At 58.8% G+C, this 18037-nt stretch overlaps 1 protein-coding gene across 2 annotated transcripts in view; it reads left to right on the top strand.

Moving 5' to 3' along the window:
• PKP1 (plakophilin 1) overlaps positions 1–18037 on the top strand; it is a 41343-nt gene that overhangs the window by 11876 nt on the left and 11430 nt on the right. For both annotated transcript variants that reach the window (XM_029229623.1, XM_029229622.1), the window contains exons 3-4: positions 14433–14827; positions 17473–17617. In XM_029229623.1, coding sequence (XP_029085456.1) covers positions 14433–14827; positions 17473–17617 — 540 coding nt within the window. The remainder of the gene's footprint in view (positions 1–14432; positions 14828–17472; positions 17618–18037) is intronic.

Raw genomic sequence — 18037 nt, 5'->3', positions numbered from 1 at the left:
GGGGGAGGGAACAGGGCACACGGACCCTCCTCAGAGGAGCCTCCATCTGCCCTGGGAGGACCGCAGACAGATCGAATGCAGGTGTCGGTTGCTAAGCTGGAGGAGTCCAGCTGTGCCGCCATCGCTGGAAGTGTTTCTGGAACCTCTAAAAAAATTATTTTTCATAAAACATAATTGTTGTTAGTGCCATTTTAGGGGCCATCTAAGAAAACCAGCCCCATTTGTGTGTCGTCAGGACCTGCGTTTGAGCAGAAATGATATTAAGCCCTCTGAGAGCCTCACTCCTCAGATTTGTCTTGTTTCAAATATCAGATCAACTTCAAATAACAAAGACTGGCCACCGCTGACTATGTATTTTATTTAAGTATGCAAGGGATCTGTGGGCACTTCCAAAAAGAGAGTTCTAAAAATGTTTGAAGAGCAGTGGTGGTACCTTATGATTTTACCTTATATTCTAATTCAGCAATAGTCTTCTAATTTAAAAAAACAGATGAGATATATCTCATCCTACTATTTATAATCTATGATCACTTATATCACAAGATAAGAAAATGGAATATAGACGGTTTTGTCATAGAATGAAACAGAGTTAGTCTGACACACAAAAAGCATCAAAGGGCTTAAGGAAAAGAACTGGTCCCGAGAAAGTCGTTGGCCAATTGTTCTCTATTCTCTCCTGGTCCTCGGAGACCGTATCTGCTGGTCAGTGATGCCCAGAGGCCCAGGGAGGAGCAGGTGAGCTGGTGCAAAGCGTGGGGCACATCCAGCCCTGTTTCTCAGATGACCAGACTCAGCTCTTCTGTCCCAGTTCTCAGAACCAGACTCGGGGACTATTTAGAGACCAACAGGGTCGGCATTTCATAGTTGAGGACACTCAGGCCCAGCAAGGACAAGGGTCACACAGCTGGTTAATGGGAGAGCAGACGAGACCCCTGGCCTCCTAACTCCTAACCTGATGGAGTTTCCTTTCATCGCCCCAGACATTTGAGCTCTTTTGTTGGGCATTTTATGGGATGTTTTCTGGTGTGTTTTTTTTTTTGCAGTCTCAGTATTTTAAAACTATAGCATGTTCTGGGGACTTGGAACAGACGCATGAGTTCAGATCCCTTCATTTCCCCCCTTCCGTCCCCCAGCCAAGCCTACTCTTTCCTTGGTGAGTCAGCCTCACGCAAAAGACGCAGGGCAGTGGCCCCTTTTTCCTTCCTAGACTCAAGCTGGAGCCACTCAGCTGTGGGGATCAGGGTGGGCTACCAAGTAAAACATAAAGAAATGCAATATTTGCGACATACTGATCCCACAGTGTTATTTGCTGTTTACCTGATAGTCAAATTTAACTGGGTGTCCTGCATTTTTATTTGCTGTATCTGGCGTTCCCCAGGTCAGGGTGTATTTCCACTCATTCCCTGTAATAAAAACAAGACTCCCTAAGTGCCCCTGTCCTAGGTTGGGGACCGAGGCAGAATTACTTTAGGGGAGCAAAGGGAGGCTGACGGCCCCCCTGAGGTCCTTGTATGGGGCACTTTGAACACGTCCCCTGGGTCGGCTGACAGCAGGGTGAGGGAGGAGGGAGCAGAAATCACTGAAAGCACGTGGGTTTGTCCTGGATGACGTTGCGGCAGGTGGACAGTTTAGCGTCCAGGGAAGGTTCTGGATTAAGAGGAGGGTCTCCCTTTCCACCGCCTCCAGCCCCAAATGGTTTTCCTATTTACAAATCAAGAAGCACATCTAGAGCGCTTACGTGCCTCTGGGCGTCACGTGGAGTGAAATGTGCTTTGGTTATGGACGGGCCTAGAGCATCCCACCGGGAGCCGATCCCACGCGCGCAGCAGCTGCCAGGCGGTCTGGGCCAGGGTATCCCGTGGGGGCATCGTGCTGAATCCCTCCACCGTGCTCAGTTACACCAGCCCAGTGCTCGGGGCGGGGGCAGAGGTCAAGACTCCCCAGGAGAACGGCCAGGGGAAATTCTGCCTTCATTCTGGTCACTGACCCCATTTCTCTGCCTTAATCCAGGGTTCAGGGAATTCCCCTGTGGTCCAGTGGTTAGGACTCCGAGCTGCCACTGCAGGGGGCACGGGTTCAATCCCTAGTCGGGGAACTGAGATCCTGCATGCCGCACGGGGAGGCCAAAAAAAAAATCCAGGATTCGCTAGCAAATCTTCCTCCCGGCCTCTTCTCAGCTGTACTTGCTTAACTGATGTGTCAGTATTTGGTGATCCCATCACGACAGGGTGTCCTGGACCACGTGCTGGGGACCCTCTCCCTGAGGGGGACTGGTCCTGCCCACCCCAGACCCAGAGACACCTGGGTGGCCCTCTTCTGTAGATGAGAGGGCTGAGGCTGTGCACAGCTCCGTGGGGCATGGGAACCCAGGCTCTGGTGAGCCACGTGTGCACAGGGTCTGCAGGCGGCAGGGCCCAAGGCCGAGGGGCTGCCGGAGAGAAGACGGCAGGACTCTAGCCCTTGAAGCAGAGAAAGGTCCCAATAAACACAGACCCCTCCCATGACAGGTGGTGTGGAGGGACCAGCCCTGGGCCCTCAGCTAGCTGGATGACCCTCGGCAAATTCTTAACCTCAGCTGCTTGCCCATCTCTGAAATGGGTGAGAATTCCTATCTTGAAGGGCAGTTGGGGCTGTAAATAGGACACACCCGATCGGGTAGGAGGCCTGGATTCTGGTCTCAGCTTGGCTGCTACAAGCGGAGGGAAGGACCCGGGGGGTCTTCACCTCCTGAGACCTTTTCTCATCCACGGAGCAAGGCTGTTGGACTAGACCTAGCCAAGGACCCCTTCAGCCCCGACTTTTCAGGGTTCTGTGCGGCTCGAGAGCTTCCTCTGGACAGCTGCGGGACCCACAGCCTGGGCCTCACGGTGGTCTCCGGGGCCTGCAGGTGGGTGAGGGCTTCTGCATGACCTCCCCGCTTTCATCTGGGCACCTCCAGGCACCGGGGAAACAGCAGGCAGTTAACCCTTGCAGCAGGATGGAGAGCTGGTAGGCCCTCATTTCCTTTAGCTCTACAGAGGGGAGGCGGGCCGGTAACTCCCACTGCTTAAAAACCCCGCCCCGCCTCCGGCCCTGCTCCCCTCTCTCAGCTGGGTTCTCTGGCGGGGTGCCTGCCCTCCGTTTGGAAAGTCTGGGGAGAGAAGGATGGAGGGGACGCATGCTCCTGCCCTACGAAGAGGGGGTGATCGTCGTGCTTGCCAGCCCGGCGTCCCCCTGCCAGCAGTGACTCACCCCCACCCAGTCCCGCGAGCCCCAGGCTCTCGCCCAACAAGGATGCTGCTGTCGAGGGACAGAATTTGTCCGAGACAGGAGGCGAGGGAGTGGGGGCCGCGGGCCGGCCCCCCGCCCAGGCTCCCTCCCTGTAGGAGCAGCACCCGGCTGGGCATCGCTGAGGCTGGAGACATCCCCTCTGTTCAAACTCATACGCCCATGTCGGGGTGTCCCTCGGAGTGGCCATGTGCATGGGGTGGCCCTGCTTTCTGTGCCGGACGATCCTGCTGGCCCCGGGCCGGAGCGTCCTTCTGAGCCGCTTTTCATCGAGGGCTGACTCCAACCTCTCGGAGAGGCTGCTCTTCCTGGCTCAGATTTGGGGGGAGCAGGGACTCTTTAGAGGCCAGGGGTGAGGTGGAGGAAAGGCCACTGGCCTGGGCGTGGGGCTCCCCAGCACTGCCCAGCGACCGCTGCTGGCCCTCCATCCCTGCCGGGCCCCAGGTGCACCATAAGACTGTCTCCTCAGCTCTGACGTCCTGTGTTGTATGTCCTCCCTGTGGGGAGAGAAGTCGGCACTGCGGGCCGGTGAAGGGAGAGGACCCGGCCCGCAGATCAATGCAAGCGGAGTCCCAGGACGGGCTCCAGGCGGGGAGCTGGGCTTGGGGGCTGCCCTTAGCCGACAGGAGCGGGCAGAGGTCTGGTGCTGCCAGGCTTGGAGCTGGGACCGTAGCCCCTGGGCCGTCCTTTGTGAGTGCCCACAAGGCACAGGCATCACTCCAAGAAGGGCAGCTCCAGAGGCCAGGCCCAGGAGAGGGCAGTCACCTGTCACTGTCCCAGTTGGTGGACCCTTGTGGGGGAGGGAGGCAGGCAATTGGTCGCAATGTCCAGAGAGACGTGTCCGTCCGTGCAGGGGACTCAGTGTGGCCACTGTGTGGTTGGTGGGTGGGAGCATTGGGCTTTGCCAGCCCTGGACAGTCTGCAGGGGCCCCTCCCAGATGGGCTCGGGAAGGAGTTCCCGCTCCTCTGAGAGAGGACCGAGCCTGGTTTTACATCTTCCTTTGGCTTTAATCCACCTGTCACTTCCGGTCAGCGTCTTTCCCCAAGAAGGAGGCTCCCCTGTGATCTGGCTTTGTTCACACCTTCCTTCTCACACATGTGTCACAGTAGAGCCGCTGAAACTTTAGAGGGAAGATTTGAAGAATCAAGGACAATTGCAAACTTCTTTATTTCGCTCCAGAAGAAAATTAGCGAGTTTTAGTTTTGCCTTTTTTTTTTTTTAACTCCTGACAAGAACTAATCTACTGAGCCAACAAGACTTGAAAGCCCTAACGCTCTAGTTAAAAACAACTAACAGGGGACTTCCCTGGTGGTGCACGGTTAAGAATCCGCCTGCCAATGCAGGAGACACGGGTTCAAGCCCTGGTGCGGGAAGATCCCACATGCCGCAGAGCAGCTAAACCCATGCACCACAACTACTGAAGCCTGCGCTCTAGAGCCCGCGAGCCACAACTACTGAGCCCACGAGGTGCAAGTACTGAAGCCCGCATGCCTAGAGCCCGTGCTCCACAACAAGAGAAGCCACCGCAATGAGAAGCCCGCGCACCGCAACAAAGAGTAGCCCCCGCTCGTCGCAACTAGAGAAAGCCCGCGCGCCGCAACTAGAGAAAGCCTGCGCGCAGCAACGAAGACCCAATGCAGCCAAAAATAAATAAATAAATTTATTTATTTAAAAGAAAACAAAAGCAACTAACAGACGAGACACCAGCGTGAGAGAGGGTGTGATGAAATGCTGGGGTTTGCAGCACGAGCTCCTTAACCCTCTCCGGGCCTCAGTCTCCTGGTCTGTCATTGGCGGGTGGGACCAGGTGACCACCCCGCTTTCTTCCCTAGCTCCAGCCCTGGTCCCCAGGGTCCTGGAGGTCTGGGGACGGAGCCCTGGGGTTCTGGGTTAGCAGGCAAGTGCCGGCTTTGCCAGGACCGCCACCTTCACGTTTGGTGGGCTGTCAGTGGGAGGAAGCCCAGTCCTCAGAACCCCTTGAATTATGGAGCGGTTTGAACGTATACAAGGTAATCCTGTTTCCACTTCCCAACCTGATCCTTCCACCTTTGTGAGATCCGGACGGGTGAACTAGTTCCTGTTATTCCGATTTTATTCGCAGGGAAGTCAGGCTATGGAGAAGTGCAGGGGCTTGCCCGGGAGGTACCTCACAGGTAGACTGGGCAGAACTGGGTCCAGAGCCCAGTCAGCTCTGCGTGGGGTGTCGGGGGACACGAGGAGAAGGAGGAAGAGTCAGGACCTTGTCTCCTGCCCGGCGGGCGAGCGACAAGGGCTCCAGAGCCAGGAGGGAGGAGGGGCCCTGAAGGAGGCCGCCAAAACAAAGCCCTGGGCAGGTCGTCCAGGGCCTCCGTTCTGGTTGCAACTGCCTTTTGTCACCAGACTCCGCTGACAAATGCAGCAGCCTTTCCCGTAGGTGGATGAGGACCTCACCCCGCCCTAGGGTGGGGCTCAGCCTCCCTGCCCAGGGCCTGGCCCTGGCATGCCGCCACCAAGGACTTCCAGCCGCAGGAGAGCAAACTTAGCTGAAAAGGAAAATCCAGTGGGGCGGGGGTGGGAGGAGGAGGTGGAGACACAGCTGGGGAGGGGTGCAGCTTTGGGGGCTCTAGCAGGGGGCACCCCCCACACACACCTGCACAAGGGCGTGGCCCGGAGTGGGGGTGAAGACAGCCTCCTGGGTTTGTTCCGAAGCTCTGAGCTAGGCTGGGGAGAAGGGCGAGTGTGACTCCAGCGGGGCTGAAACGACACTAAAAGTCAGAAGCCTTACAGCGCTGGCTCTAGTTGGGGAAACCGAGAGGCTCAGAGAGGTGAGGTGACCGCCCCAGGCTGCACAGCCACTCAGGGTAGAACCAGGACTAGAACCCGACCTCTGGGGCCCCTGCCTTGTGCTCCTGGTCACACTGTCACAGGAGGGGACCCCGGCCACTGCAACAGAGTTTCATCTGATCTCTGCTGTCAGAGGTTTTACAAAATCATCACACCAATTATTATTTACTCATTTTTAATAAACTTCCTTTCAGTGCATACATTTTGAAAAGAAACTTTGTATCAGTAACTTGAGAGAAAAAAAAGGTATCCTTTGCCATAAAAGAAGGCTTACCATAATTTAGAATCAATAACAATAAATAGAATGAAAACAAATCATTGTTTAATTCCAAATGGGTAAAAAGGCTTTTTATCTTTCTGCCCAGAAAGGGAGGTTGGCAAATGTTAAAGACACATCCTGGCACCAACCTGGACCTTCTCCTCACGGTAAATCAAAGTGAAAGAGAAGGAGTTTTCTGTGAGCCTCAGTGCTACTTATTGGCTGTGCCCTTAAATGCCCTAAAGTCACCTCACGACTGCTGATGGAGCCTGGCCCACACTTGGGGGGGTTCTGGGTCATAAGCTCGTCATGCAGGGTAATTTTCCCAAAGCTGGTCCAGCAGGTCAGGTAGAGACAAGGGCCAAGGAGAAAGGTGACCAGGTGGCTCCCCTCCCCTCACCGGTGACTGCCCTGTGCCCAGCTGAAGGCCTTTTTGAATGGAGCATTTAGATCTTTTCTTTTCTTTTTCTTTTTTTAATATTTATTTATTTAGGCCGCGCCAGGTCTTAGTGGTGGCATGCGGGATCTTCGTTGTGGCATGTTTTTTGGTTTGTTTTTTTTAGTTGTGGCATGTTTTTTGGTTTGTTTTTTTTAGTTGCGGCATGCAAACTCTTAGGTGCAGCATGCATGTGGGATCTAGTTCCCAACCAGGGATGGAACCCGGGCCCCCTGCATTGGAAGCGCAGAGTCTTACCCACTGGACCAGGGAAATCCCTTGAATGGAGCATTTAAAGATGAGGTTTCCGGCCAAGGTCTGTGGCCCTCTGTACTAACCCAGGGCCTGCTGGGCACCAAGCCCTGCAGGATCAATTGCTCCTGGGGAGGGTCGGTAGGAGACCCCAGACTCTCCCGATCTCCCCGCAGCCCTAAGCAGCTCTGGGAGGCCCACAGAGCTGGGGGAAGGGCGAGGTGCCATGGGAGGAGGCCTGGAGGGAGCTGGGGGGCTCGGGGCAGGCCCTTCTCCTCCCTCTGACTGCCCCCGAGGCTGGGAGGGAGGTGGCTCAGCTTCTAGAGCCCCAAGAAGCTCAGGACGACTCGTCTCAGTGCAGGAGACTCCGGGCTCGGCCTCAGTCGGCAGTCTTGACGTGATGTCCTGATTTCTCAGGGCAGCTTGTGTGCACCAGGAACAAGCATGGGTGCGGGGCATGGGGGCCCGCGCTCACTCCTCCATGCCTTCCCTCTCGAGACCCCCCCGGCCAGCCCTGCTGTGATCACAGGCCGCCTCGCCCGTAGGCGTCTCTCGGGACAGAGGGCCTTCCAGCCGGGCTCTGTGGGCAGTAGAGCCTTATCACGTGTCACACGGCCGGTCAGCTGCACTCTTCTTAAACGTTTCCCACCATCAGCCAAAGAGGAAGAGCAGGCATCTCTTGTGTCTGGGGCTCTGGGGAGGGGTTTCTAGGTGAGGGGCCAGCGAGTAGCCCGAGGTGGTAGTGGAGCCTGTCCTGCAGAAGCTCTGGGCCATTTAGACTTCACTCATGTCACCAGAGTCTGGTGGCCAAGTGGCTGGAGGACGAACACCGGGAAGGTCAGAGCCCTGGGTCCTGGTTCAAGGTCTACCCCGTCTTAGCCTCAAGTTCTCCGAGCTTAAGAGGTGCTCTCAGAGAGAATACAGTTGCTGCTGCCTGTCCCGGCACCTCCTCGGCCAGGCGGGGGACGGAGGCTGTGAGGTTCCAGCAAGAGGTTGAATGGGAGGGCTGTTGACAAACTGTGAAGTACCAGGCCTGCTATGGGGTTCTTAGGATAAGCTCAAGGCACTTCCAAAGACCTACCCGCCTGAGTCCACCCCCAGCCAAGTGATGTGTGTCCCACACAGGCAGGTGTGCACGTGGAGTGTGTGTGTGTACACATGCACACAGGCTCGTCTTCCAGTCGGGGCTGTGTCACCAAGCCCTGGAGGGTCCAGCCAGTCGTCCCTTCCTTCCTGTGAAATTTTTGGCTGTCTCCTCAGTGGGAGTGGGTTTTTCACCAAGGAGTCTCCAAGGAGCTCTTTGTTGGCCAAGGAAGAATCTGCTCCTCAGGATGTTGCCGTCTTGCAGCGTCTGGCCCTCCTCTTATGGCTGGTAAGTGCCTCCTGGTGCAGGGCTCGGGTGGCAGTTCAGGGGCACCCCCAGTCTCCCTGCACAAGGTGGGGTGCCTGGCCCAGCGGGAGCTCCCTGACGCTCAGGTCTGCTGTCTCGGGAAGCTGGCACTTCCTCGAGGTTCCAGGAGTTCTTTCACGTGGGAACCTTGGAGGGGCCCTCACTTTTCCCTCCCCAGGATGAACTATCACGGGGAAGAAGGGGTCGGCCTCTGGGTTCCAAAGTGACCACAGAACACGGGGCTCCTGGGGAGCAGAAGGACTGTGCCTTGGACACTTCTGAGCCCATGAGAGAGGTGGCCGAGGTGCAGGGATCCTTTGCCTCTTGGGACTGTTGAGAGCTGCCTCTGAAAGGCAGACACCTGGCAGGGGGTACTTCCCAAAGTGAAGCCCAAGGTTTCCACGAAGAAAACCTGAGGTCCTTGTCCCACAAACCTGAGGTCCTTGTCCCACAAACCCATCCTGGCGGGTCAGGAGCTGAGAAAAACCCACGTCTCAGGTGTGCAGGGGGAGAGGTCCAAGAACAGAGTTTCAGGAAATAGTTTCTCCCACAGATTAGTGATGAAACGGGGAGCAGGCTGTGAAGGCAGAGCTGGATGCTGGAGCTGGGAGCTGGGTGCTGGAGCTGGGAGCTGGGTGCTGGAGCTGGGTGCTGGAGCTGGGAGCTGGGTGCTGGAGCTGGAGCTGGGAGCTGGACGCTAGAGCTGTGCTGGGTGCTGGAGCTGGGAGTGGGGTCCTAGAGCTGGGTGCTGGAGCTGGGAGCTGGGTGCTGGATAATGGATGCTGGAGCTGGGTGCTAGAGCTGGGAGCTGGAGCTGGGTGCTGGATGCTGGGTGCTGGAGCTGGGAGCTGGGTCCTGGAGCTGGGTGCTTGGTGCTGGACGTGGGTGCTGGATGCTGGAGCAGCTGGGTGCTGGGTGCTGGAACTGGCACCGTTGTATTTTCAGACATCACATGTCATGGAGGCCAGCTCTCGGCCAGGTGCTGGGGCACACAAACGCACTTTGTGCCCCCCGTTCCCGCCCTGTCGCCAGTAGCAACAGGAGCCACGGTGGGCCTGACCCTTGCCCCCGGCCTGAGAGGCAGACTTGGAGCCTGGAGCCCAGGAGGTCAGGTGGCTTCTTTCCCCAGAGTTGTGGCCTCTGTCCCTGGAGAGAGCAGCACCTCCGTGAAAGACCCACAGGCTGCAGTCCGAGCGCCGTAGGCTCTTCTCTACTTGGGCTTCATGGTCCAGATACTTCAGAAAACTTTTCTGAATTACCCACAACAGTTCTTACTCCTGCCCTGGTCACTGGGAGTTCAGTCCTGACCCTACGAGGTGATAAGGGACACGCCATTATTAGCCAGCTCTCTGGTGAAATCTACTCTCAGAATGAACATCAAAACTTTCTTCTTTTTCATATTAAAAACATCCAGGTGATAAAAGATGCCCAGCCCCCGGCACTGAATTTCAGTTTCAGATTTCTGTGGTGCCTCCCCTGAGCCTGGGAGCCGGGCCTCCATCAGTGTTGTCCAGTTCACAAGCCGGGGGAACTGCTGGTCACTGGGTGCGGGTGACGGACTCTCGGGGGCAGCTCCTCCCACCCTGAGGGACTCCCTGGCCGGGGTACCCACATAGCCTCCTCCGGGCCCACACGGCAGGGCCTCCAAGCCGAGGGGCTGCTCCGTCTGTCCTCCACGCTCCGCACGAAGCCGCGTGCCAGGGAAGGAGGGGCGGGCCGGCCCAGGGCGGAACCCCTGCTCCTAGCCGGAGAGGGAGCGGTGCCCGGCGGTGGCGGGGGGGGGGGGGGGGGGGACCGGCCCCCCCCCCAGCCGAGGTCCCACCTTTGGTGACTCAGGCCGGTGGTTTCCACGCTGATGCAAACTGCCGAGCAAGCAGCCGCCCCATGCCCGGGGGAGCCCCTCACACCCTGGGCCCTAAGCTTCCCCCCGGGAGCCCTTGCTGGGAGGGGACCTGTGCCCTCCAGACCCCCGGGCCACCACGCAGCGTGGGAAGACCCCCTGCTGCCTGTGACCCGCTGCGGTGCCATCCCGACCGCACTCCCAGGGGGAGGGAGGCTTGCTGTCTGCCTGCTGCCCCGGGGGCCCGGCTGGGTGCTGAGTGGGGTGGCATGTGCAGGGAAATGGCCGATGGGGTCTGTCCCTGAGGCGTCTGTAATCCGGATCCTTTCTCAGGAGCCCCCTCGCTGGGCCACGAGGGTGAGGACCCCGTGAAGTGGCCCACGCGCTGGCTCTCACAGGAGGGCATAGGACGTGACTCTTCTCTGAGCGCGCCTGGGCAGGAGGGTCCGGGCGTGTCCGCCCAGAGCAGGTTTGTCCAGCCCTGCCTGCCTGGCGAAGCTTGGTTTCAGAAAGGGCTCATCAGTGGACACAGACCCTCTTTTCATCCGGGCGCACCTGGTGCGCCCCTGGCTGCTGCAGACCGAGGGGGGCTCGCGGGGGGGCCGCCCGCACTCAGTGCTTTGAGGCCCCGGGTCCCAGGCTTCTGTTGCTTTACTTTGCCCCAGTGGCCCTGTCGGACCGGCTTCCTTGCCTGCAAATGAGAGGGTTGGCCTCTGCGAGCTTGCTGACTTCAGGAGGGATGGAAAGAGAGATTATGTTGAGGGCCCAGGGTGGGGGTGAGGGCACTCAGTGGGGGGCAAAATTCCCCTTTCCCACGAAGGAAGGGGAGAGGGAGAGAAAATGGATTATAAGACCAAAGTCACTAGCAGAGCAGGGCGAGGCTCCGGGAGGCTCCCTGGATGGTTCCAGGCGCTGAAATGTGTCTCTCTGGACACACTGCCCAGGCGTCCCTGAGGCTGCCCGGCCCAGCCTGCTCTCTGGCCGAGGGGTCGGCTGTGCTCCCGGGAAATCAAGTATCTCGCCTCTGGCATGTTGTGGTCCCATGGGCCATCCCCCCGAGGCCAGAGTTTCCCAAGGAAGCATGAGATGACCAGACCGCGGGGTGCGTGTGTGTGTGTGACCTTTGTAGCCACAGCAGAGGACGTTGCCAGCAGGTCACTGTCTGAGCGTGGGAGCGGGCCCCGGCCTGGCCAGCGCCATCCCGTGCTGCCTCGCTCCCTGGTCTGGTCCGGCGGTTACTCGGGATCCACAGGCAGCGTTTGGAAGCGTGTGGGGTGTTCTTACTGGTCAGAGTGGCTGTGAGGTGTTACTGGTACTCAGGGCCTGGGGACCAGGGCACCAGACATCCCACAATGCTTGGAGCATCCTATACAGTGAAGAATTGTCTGGCCTGAAGGCTGACATCGCCCATGCAAAGAACCACCAGGCTGTTTCATCATAAAGCCGCCCATCTGGGCGGACCAGTCTCCTCTGTTTTTCTGAAACCCATGGAGGCTGTTCTGTGGCCATGGGGTGAGAAAAGCCTGGGCCCTGGAAGCCAGCGTGCACCCCTTTCCCAGGCCCTCCTGGCTGCCTGGGTTCCTCCCCCTTCCTGTGCCCACCCGGCAGCTCCTTCGGCAAGACCCAGAGGCAGCCAGCCTGTCCCCAGTCTGAGCGTCAGAGGGGCACTTACGTCATGCTCTGTGCTAAGCACCTCTCAAACATCCGTGCGCCGAGTTCTCCCAACGGCCCTGCACACTGGGCACAATGATGCCACTTTACCAATGAAGAAACCAAGACGCACAAGCCCAAGGCCACCCATCGGGCAGTTGACATGGCAGAGCTCAACCCAGGCCGTCTGGCTCCTGAGTCTGTTCTTGGCCCCCGAGTCTCCCTCTGCTGCAGAAGTCTCAGCCCACCGAGCCCACATGCCCTGTCATTTCAGGCAGATAGAAGAAAAGGGGCAAAGGGCACAGGCGTCAGCTAGGCCACGGGCCGCCTGCTCTGGGAGGGCTCGTCTGCGCCTTGGAGGGGAGCCCAGGCCCCCTGTGCACTAGGAGGGGATGGTGCCCGGCCGAGAGGAGCCCTTGCTCACGCTTGTCAAAGCGACAGCAAAGGTCCTGAGGGCGGGAGACTCATCCACAGCTGGCTTGGCCACCGCCAGCCCGCCAGCAGGCCCTGCCACAGGAACCAGGTGGGGTGCACGACGCGGCTGTGGCTGAGAAATGCTGCCCCGCGGGGCCGCTGCCTCCCCCGTACCTGCCCTCCCGCAGCACAGCCGGCACCCCAGCCCCTGTGGGCAGCGCCCCCCGACCCCTGGCCAGGGCAGGAGAGCAAGCCCTGAGCTTCGCCAGCAGGACGGCGCGTGCGCTGGGTTTGGGCCGGGGAAGCGTGTGGCCTCTCCGGAGTCACAGTCTGGGGTGACGACCAGGAGTGTCATCACTGAGGACCAGGGGGGCCCAGGGGGGGCCAGCCTTCCCTCCACGGCGCCATGTCATCTTCCTCCCCCAGAGAAGGGTGGGGTGTGGCCGCCAGCCTGAGGCCTGGAGGCCTAGTTGCGTGTTTCTTGTGTGCCGTGCAAGTTGCCCACTGAGGATGGTCAGACGGCGGCCCGCTCCTCTGACCTCTGCCTCTTCTTGTCCCTTTGTGCCTACCCTGCCCCACACACCAGTTCCCTTTGGAGTTGGCTGGCTTGACCCAGTTTGGGGGTGAACGCCTTGCCCGCCTGAGTGCATAGCTGCCCGCGTGGGTGGAGCTGACCAGAGCACCTTGGCCAAGGTTGACAGTGGGTGTCTTCTGAGCGCTGGGTGTCACTGATGACGGAAGGTGACCCACAGGCGGTCTCCTGCTCCAAAGTCTTTCCCTGCAGAGAGGGACGGGGCCCAGCCAAGGGCCGGTGGCTAGATCTGGAGTGGAGGGGAGTTCCCAGACACCCGGCGACTCCCCCGTGTGTGGGCACTTACACACACGCGCGCACACATACGTACATACACACGCACACGTATGCGCACGCACACACATATATGTACATACATGCACACACATACGTACATGCACACGCGCGCGCGCACACACATGCACACACACGCTCACTCACGGGGTGGGGCGGGCAGGCTCTGGGCTGCTGGACTGGCCCCAGCTCACCCTGGCAAAGCTGAGTCTCAGGTCGGCACCTGTGCGGAGGCATTTTCTCAGGCTGCATGTTGATCCTCTAGTCTCGGAACAAGTCAGAGCAGGCAGACCCACCGCCCGTGAGCTCCTGGGAAAGCTCCTCGGACGGCCCTGTGACGGCTTCGCTCCCACCAGGTCTCCGGCTTTGCAGGCTCTTCCCAGGGCGCCTGACTCCCCAGCTGGGCTCACACAGAGCCCTGGGGGCGCCTCATTATTATGTTTACTATTGTCTGCCCGCCTCTCCCCTGCTGCCAGCCTGAGGGCACAGCCTAGGAGGCCGCCCTGCACCCCTGCTGCAGCCCCGGGCCGGCCTCCATGGGTGCAGGAGGCCCAGGGAGCAGGATATTTTCCCCCTCTGGCCTTCGAGGGGTCCCCCTAGAATGCCTCTTGCCATTTGCTTCTTGGCTTGGCAGACAGGAGGCAAAGATGGGGAGTTTGGCAGAGAAATAACAGTGGAAAGAAGTCCTGGCCAGAGCAGGAGAAATTTCCCTGCGCGGAGTACAGGCGGCCAAGGCGGTCAGGAGCTGCTGGTGTCTGGGCAGTGCTCGGGGCGGCAGGGCGAGGGCCTGGGGGCTTGCGTTCAAGTCCCACTGTTGCCCTTCCCTCTACAGGAAGGCCCCTCTCCTCCCTGGGCCTTTGACTCCCCTCCTGGACCGGGCCCACTGGGACCGGATCAGTGTCTGTCAAACTTTTCTGGCTACAATGCATAGTATGAAGTACATTTTACGTGACAGCCCAGCCCTTTCTACCTGCACTGCACGTACTCTGATATTTTTAATTCCAGTATATATTATTCAATCCCATTTAAAGAGAATGATGGTCACAGCCTGCTAAATTGATTTCATAACCCATAACGGGTCACAGCCTGCAGTTTGAAAAGTAGTCTGAGGCGCTGGCCACGGTTCCCTCCACACCAAACACCCCGGGCTTCTCTGAGTGTCATCGCGGGGGCAGCGGGGGGCTGGATCCCGGGTCGGGACCCTCGGCTGAGCCCCTCTCCCCTTCTCTGGCCAGATCTACAATGGGACCCTTAAGCGGGAGGCAGACAACAGGCGCTTCAGCTCCTACAGCCAAATGGAGAGCTGGGGCCGGCAGTACCCCCGTAGCAGCTGCATTCCCCCCGGCGTCGGCAGCGACATCTGCTTCATGCAGAAGATGAAGGCCAGCCGCAGCGAGCCCGACCTCTACTGCGACCCCCGCGGCACCCTGCGCAAGGGCACGCTGGGCAACAAGGGCTTCAAGACCGCCCAGAACCGCTACAGCATTTACAGCACCTGCGGCGGCCAGAAGGGGGTCAAGAAGTACCCGGCGCGCCCGCCCTCCTGCACCTCCAAGCAGGACCCCGTGTACGTCCAGCCCATCACCTGCACCAAGGACCAGTCCTTCAGCCACTCAAGGGCCAGCTCCAAGTGAGTGTCACTCGGCGGGGCGGGGGGGCATGTGGGGCACGGGAGACAGACCGTTAGCCCGGGAAGTTCTCAGCGTGGAGACACTGAGCAAACCTGTCGAGTGTGTGAGTTTTCAAGGGTCACAGGTACTGAACAAGGGGAGGAGAATCAGAAGCTAGCTGGGCCAGCAGTTCTCAAAGTGTGCTTCTCTGGCCAGTAGCCTCAGCATCACCGGGGAACTTGTGAGAAACACTCCTGTCAGGCCCTCCCAGACCTCCAGCTCAGAAACCCTGGGAGGGGCCCGCGGTGTGTGCGTTACCGGCCTGCAGGAGACGGAGACCCTGCCAGGGTTTGAGAATCCCTGGGCTTGGGCGTGTAAACCTCTCCCCGCGTTCTGAAAGAGGAAAGGAGTGTGCCCTGGGGGCAGCAATGGGAAAGAGCCGGGTCCATCTTACAGGGCAAAAGTCATAAAAACTGGTAAGATCTAGTGCCAGGGGTGGGAATGCAGGAGATGAAGTGGGAGTCCTATAGAGAGCCCTGGGCACAGGGTGGCTTGGGGATGGCCACGGTGTCTAGAGGGTCTTGAGGCCTGCCCTCCAGGGCTCAGAGCCCCATGAACCTTGGAGCTGTCCTCTGTCACCACTGAGTGGTCCTTTATTCATGTATTTGACATTCACTGAGCATGTGTGGTCTGTGGTCAGAGCGGGGAGACAGCCATGAAGAGAGCGACAGCCCAGGGCCATCCTGCGGCTGCAGGATTAACCCCCTGCCGTGGAGCCCACGAGCCTTGCAATCTTCATCTCTAACCCTCAGAGCCCTCCCAGGCTAGAACCTGAGGAGAAACAGGCACAGAGACGTTAGGTAGCTCGCCCAAGACCACACAGCCGAGGCCACACCCTGTGCCCTCCCCTACTCACCATGCTGTCCCGCCCATAAGCAGAGCCGTTATAAAGCCGGCCCTCTCCTGGCTACTCAAAGGCCGTAAGGGGTATTGAGGATGCTCCGCAGGAGGACTAAGAAGCCTCTGTCCCATGGAGACTGACCAGGGCAGCGCCTGGCCCTGGCTCATCGCCCCAAACCGGAGGCCCCAAGAGGACAGGGTCAAGTGAGCCATGGAGGGCGTGAGCGACAGGCCACTTGGAGGTGACGTTCGACTGGCAGATTCTGGGCGACAATCTCTCAGTGAGGCTGGGGGAGACTGGAGAGCTCTGCCCCGTGGGTGATCCTTCCAGAAATGGAGTCGGGCACCTGCTATGGAAAGGCATGAGGCTGGTACACATGAGGAGTGTTTCTCCCTCTAGAAACGCTGGGAAGATTTCTAGGGGGGCAGGGCTGGGTGCCAAGAAGGAGCTGTCCCCGCTGTCTTGTGGGACCCGGGACACGGGCGGCTGGGGAGGCAGCCTGTAGTCAGCACCCTGGGAGCTGGTGTGGGTCCTGGAAGAGAGGTTTCCTTTCCCTGGGAAGGCAGTGGGTCTTCAGTGGGTCACGGGGATGGTGAGGGGAAGGGACAGAGGCACCCCTGAGCCCTGATCAGGGCACAGTGCAGAGGGCAGCCTTGCTGGAGCAGACCCACATTAGGGCTAGAGAGTGTACAGGACGCAGCAGAGCCAGACTATTGGGCTAGAACATGATTGTTCTAGTTCTGTGGCTCAGAAAAGCTGATTATCGGCCGTTGGCGCGGTTCGATCTAACACATGCCCTTGGGGGTCAGTTTAAGCAGTTTGGACTTGAACTTGCAGTATGAGAAGCTGCTGATGGGGGCAACACGGTGGACAGCGTTAAGGCTGCTCACCTGGGCAAGGGGTGTAACATTTCGGCTGGGAGTGCTTGGAGAAGACACCAGCTGCGGGGGCCTCCCTGTAGTCCCAGTGAGGGTGACCACGGTCAGAGGGAAGGCAGTGGCCGTGAGGATGGAAGAAGGAGTAGGTGTGAGAATTTTTGTGTTAGAAGAATTAGCTAGACTTAGAAATGAAGAGAGGAGAGAGAGGTGGATGCATGGATGGGTGGGTGGGTGGGTGAACGGATGGATGGATGAATGGATGGAGAGGAGATGGGTGGATGATGGAGGGATGGAGGGGTGGGTAGATGCATAGATAAATGGGTAATGGATGGATGGAGAGAAGATGGATAAATGGATAGATGGATGGATAAATGGACGTGTGGATGGAGGGAAGATGGGTGGATGATGGAGGGATGGAGGGATGGGTAGATGCATAGATAAATGGGTAATGGATGGATGGAGAGAAGATGGATAAATGGATAGATGGATGGATAAATGGATGTGTGGACGGAGGGAAGATGGGTGGATGATGGATGGAGGGAGGGAGGGATGATGGCAGGGCATGGATAGACGGACAGGCCCCCAGCCATTCTCTTCCATCTTCCCAGTACCAGGCACAGACATGAGAGATGGCAGAGTGGGTGGAGAGCTTCCGATCAGGAATAGAGCAGAGTTTTTTCTCAGGGCAGAGGTAACTTGCTGCTTGGACACGAGCCTATGACAGGGCCTCGTCCCAGCAAGCGTTCACGGCGGGGTGAGCCTTCCCCCTCCCCTGGAGGAGCTGTCCACAGCGGGGCCTGGGGCTGCCTCATTCTGGCTCTCGGCACGCAAGGGGGATTCCAAGCCCCCGTAACCCTCGTGCACCCCACGCCGCGCGTCCCCACAGGATCTGCAGCGAGGACGTTGAGTGCAGCGGGCTGACCATCCCCAAGGCCGTGCGGTGCCTGACCTCCCCGGACAAGAAGTGCCAGGCCATCGGGGCCTATTACATTCAGCACACCTGCTTCCAGGATGAGTCTGCCAAGCAGCAGGTAAGTGGCCTGGGCGGAGCCTGGGCGGGGCAGCCTGACCCTGCACGTGAGCTGGTGGGGGCATTTGCCCGATGGCTCCTTCTACCCCAGCCCAGCTGCCTGCGGCCCGGGAGTGGGCCTGGCACTGCCCGAGATCAGAATGGGCATCTTAACGCTCTGTGGGAGCAGAGCCCCTGGTGGAGGGGACGCCACTCGGCCGTGTTTCCTCTGTTGGCTGTGGAAGAGACCCTTGGTGACGGCCACGGGTTCCAAAGAGACCCCTCCTCAGATTCCACTAAGGAGGGACATCTCCCTCCACTTCAACTTCCTCCCCCTACCCCCCTCTCTGTTTCTGTCTCTCTCTGTTTCTTTCTCTCTCTCTTTCTCTGTTTCTGTCTCTCTGTTTCTCTGTTTCTGTCTCTCTGTCTCTGTCTCTCTCTG

Source organism: Monodon monoceros, unplaced genomic scaffold (genome assembly GCF_005190385.1).
Source record: "Monodon monoceros isolate NGI ecotype Baffin Bay Population unplaced genomic scaffold, NGI_Narwhal_1 Super_Scaffold_18, whole genome shotgun sequence".
Classification (NCBI taxonomy): Eukaryota; Metazoa; Chordata; class Mammalia; order Artiodactyla; family Monodontidae; genus Monodon; species Monodon monoceros.
The sequence above is the reverse complement of the archived record's forward strand: the minus strand, read 5'-3'. Positions and strand labels throughout refer to the sequence as shown.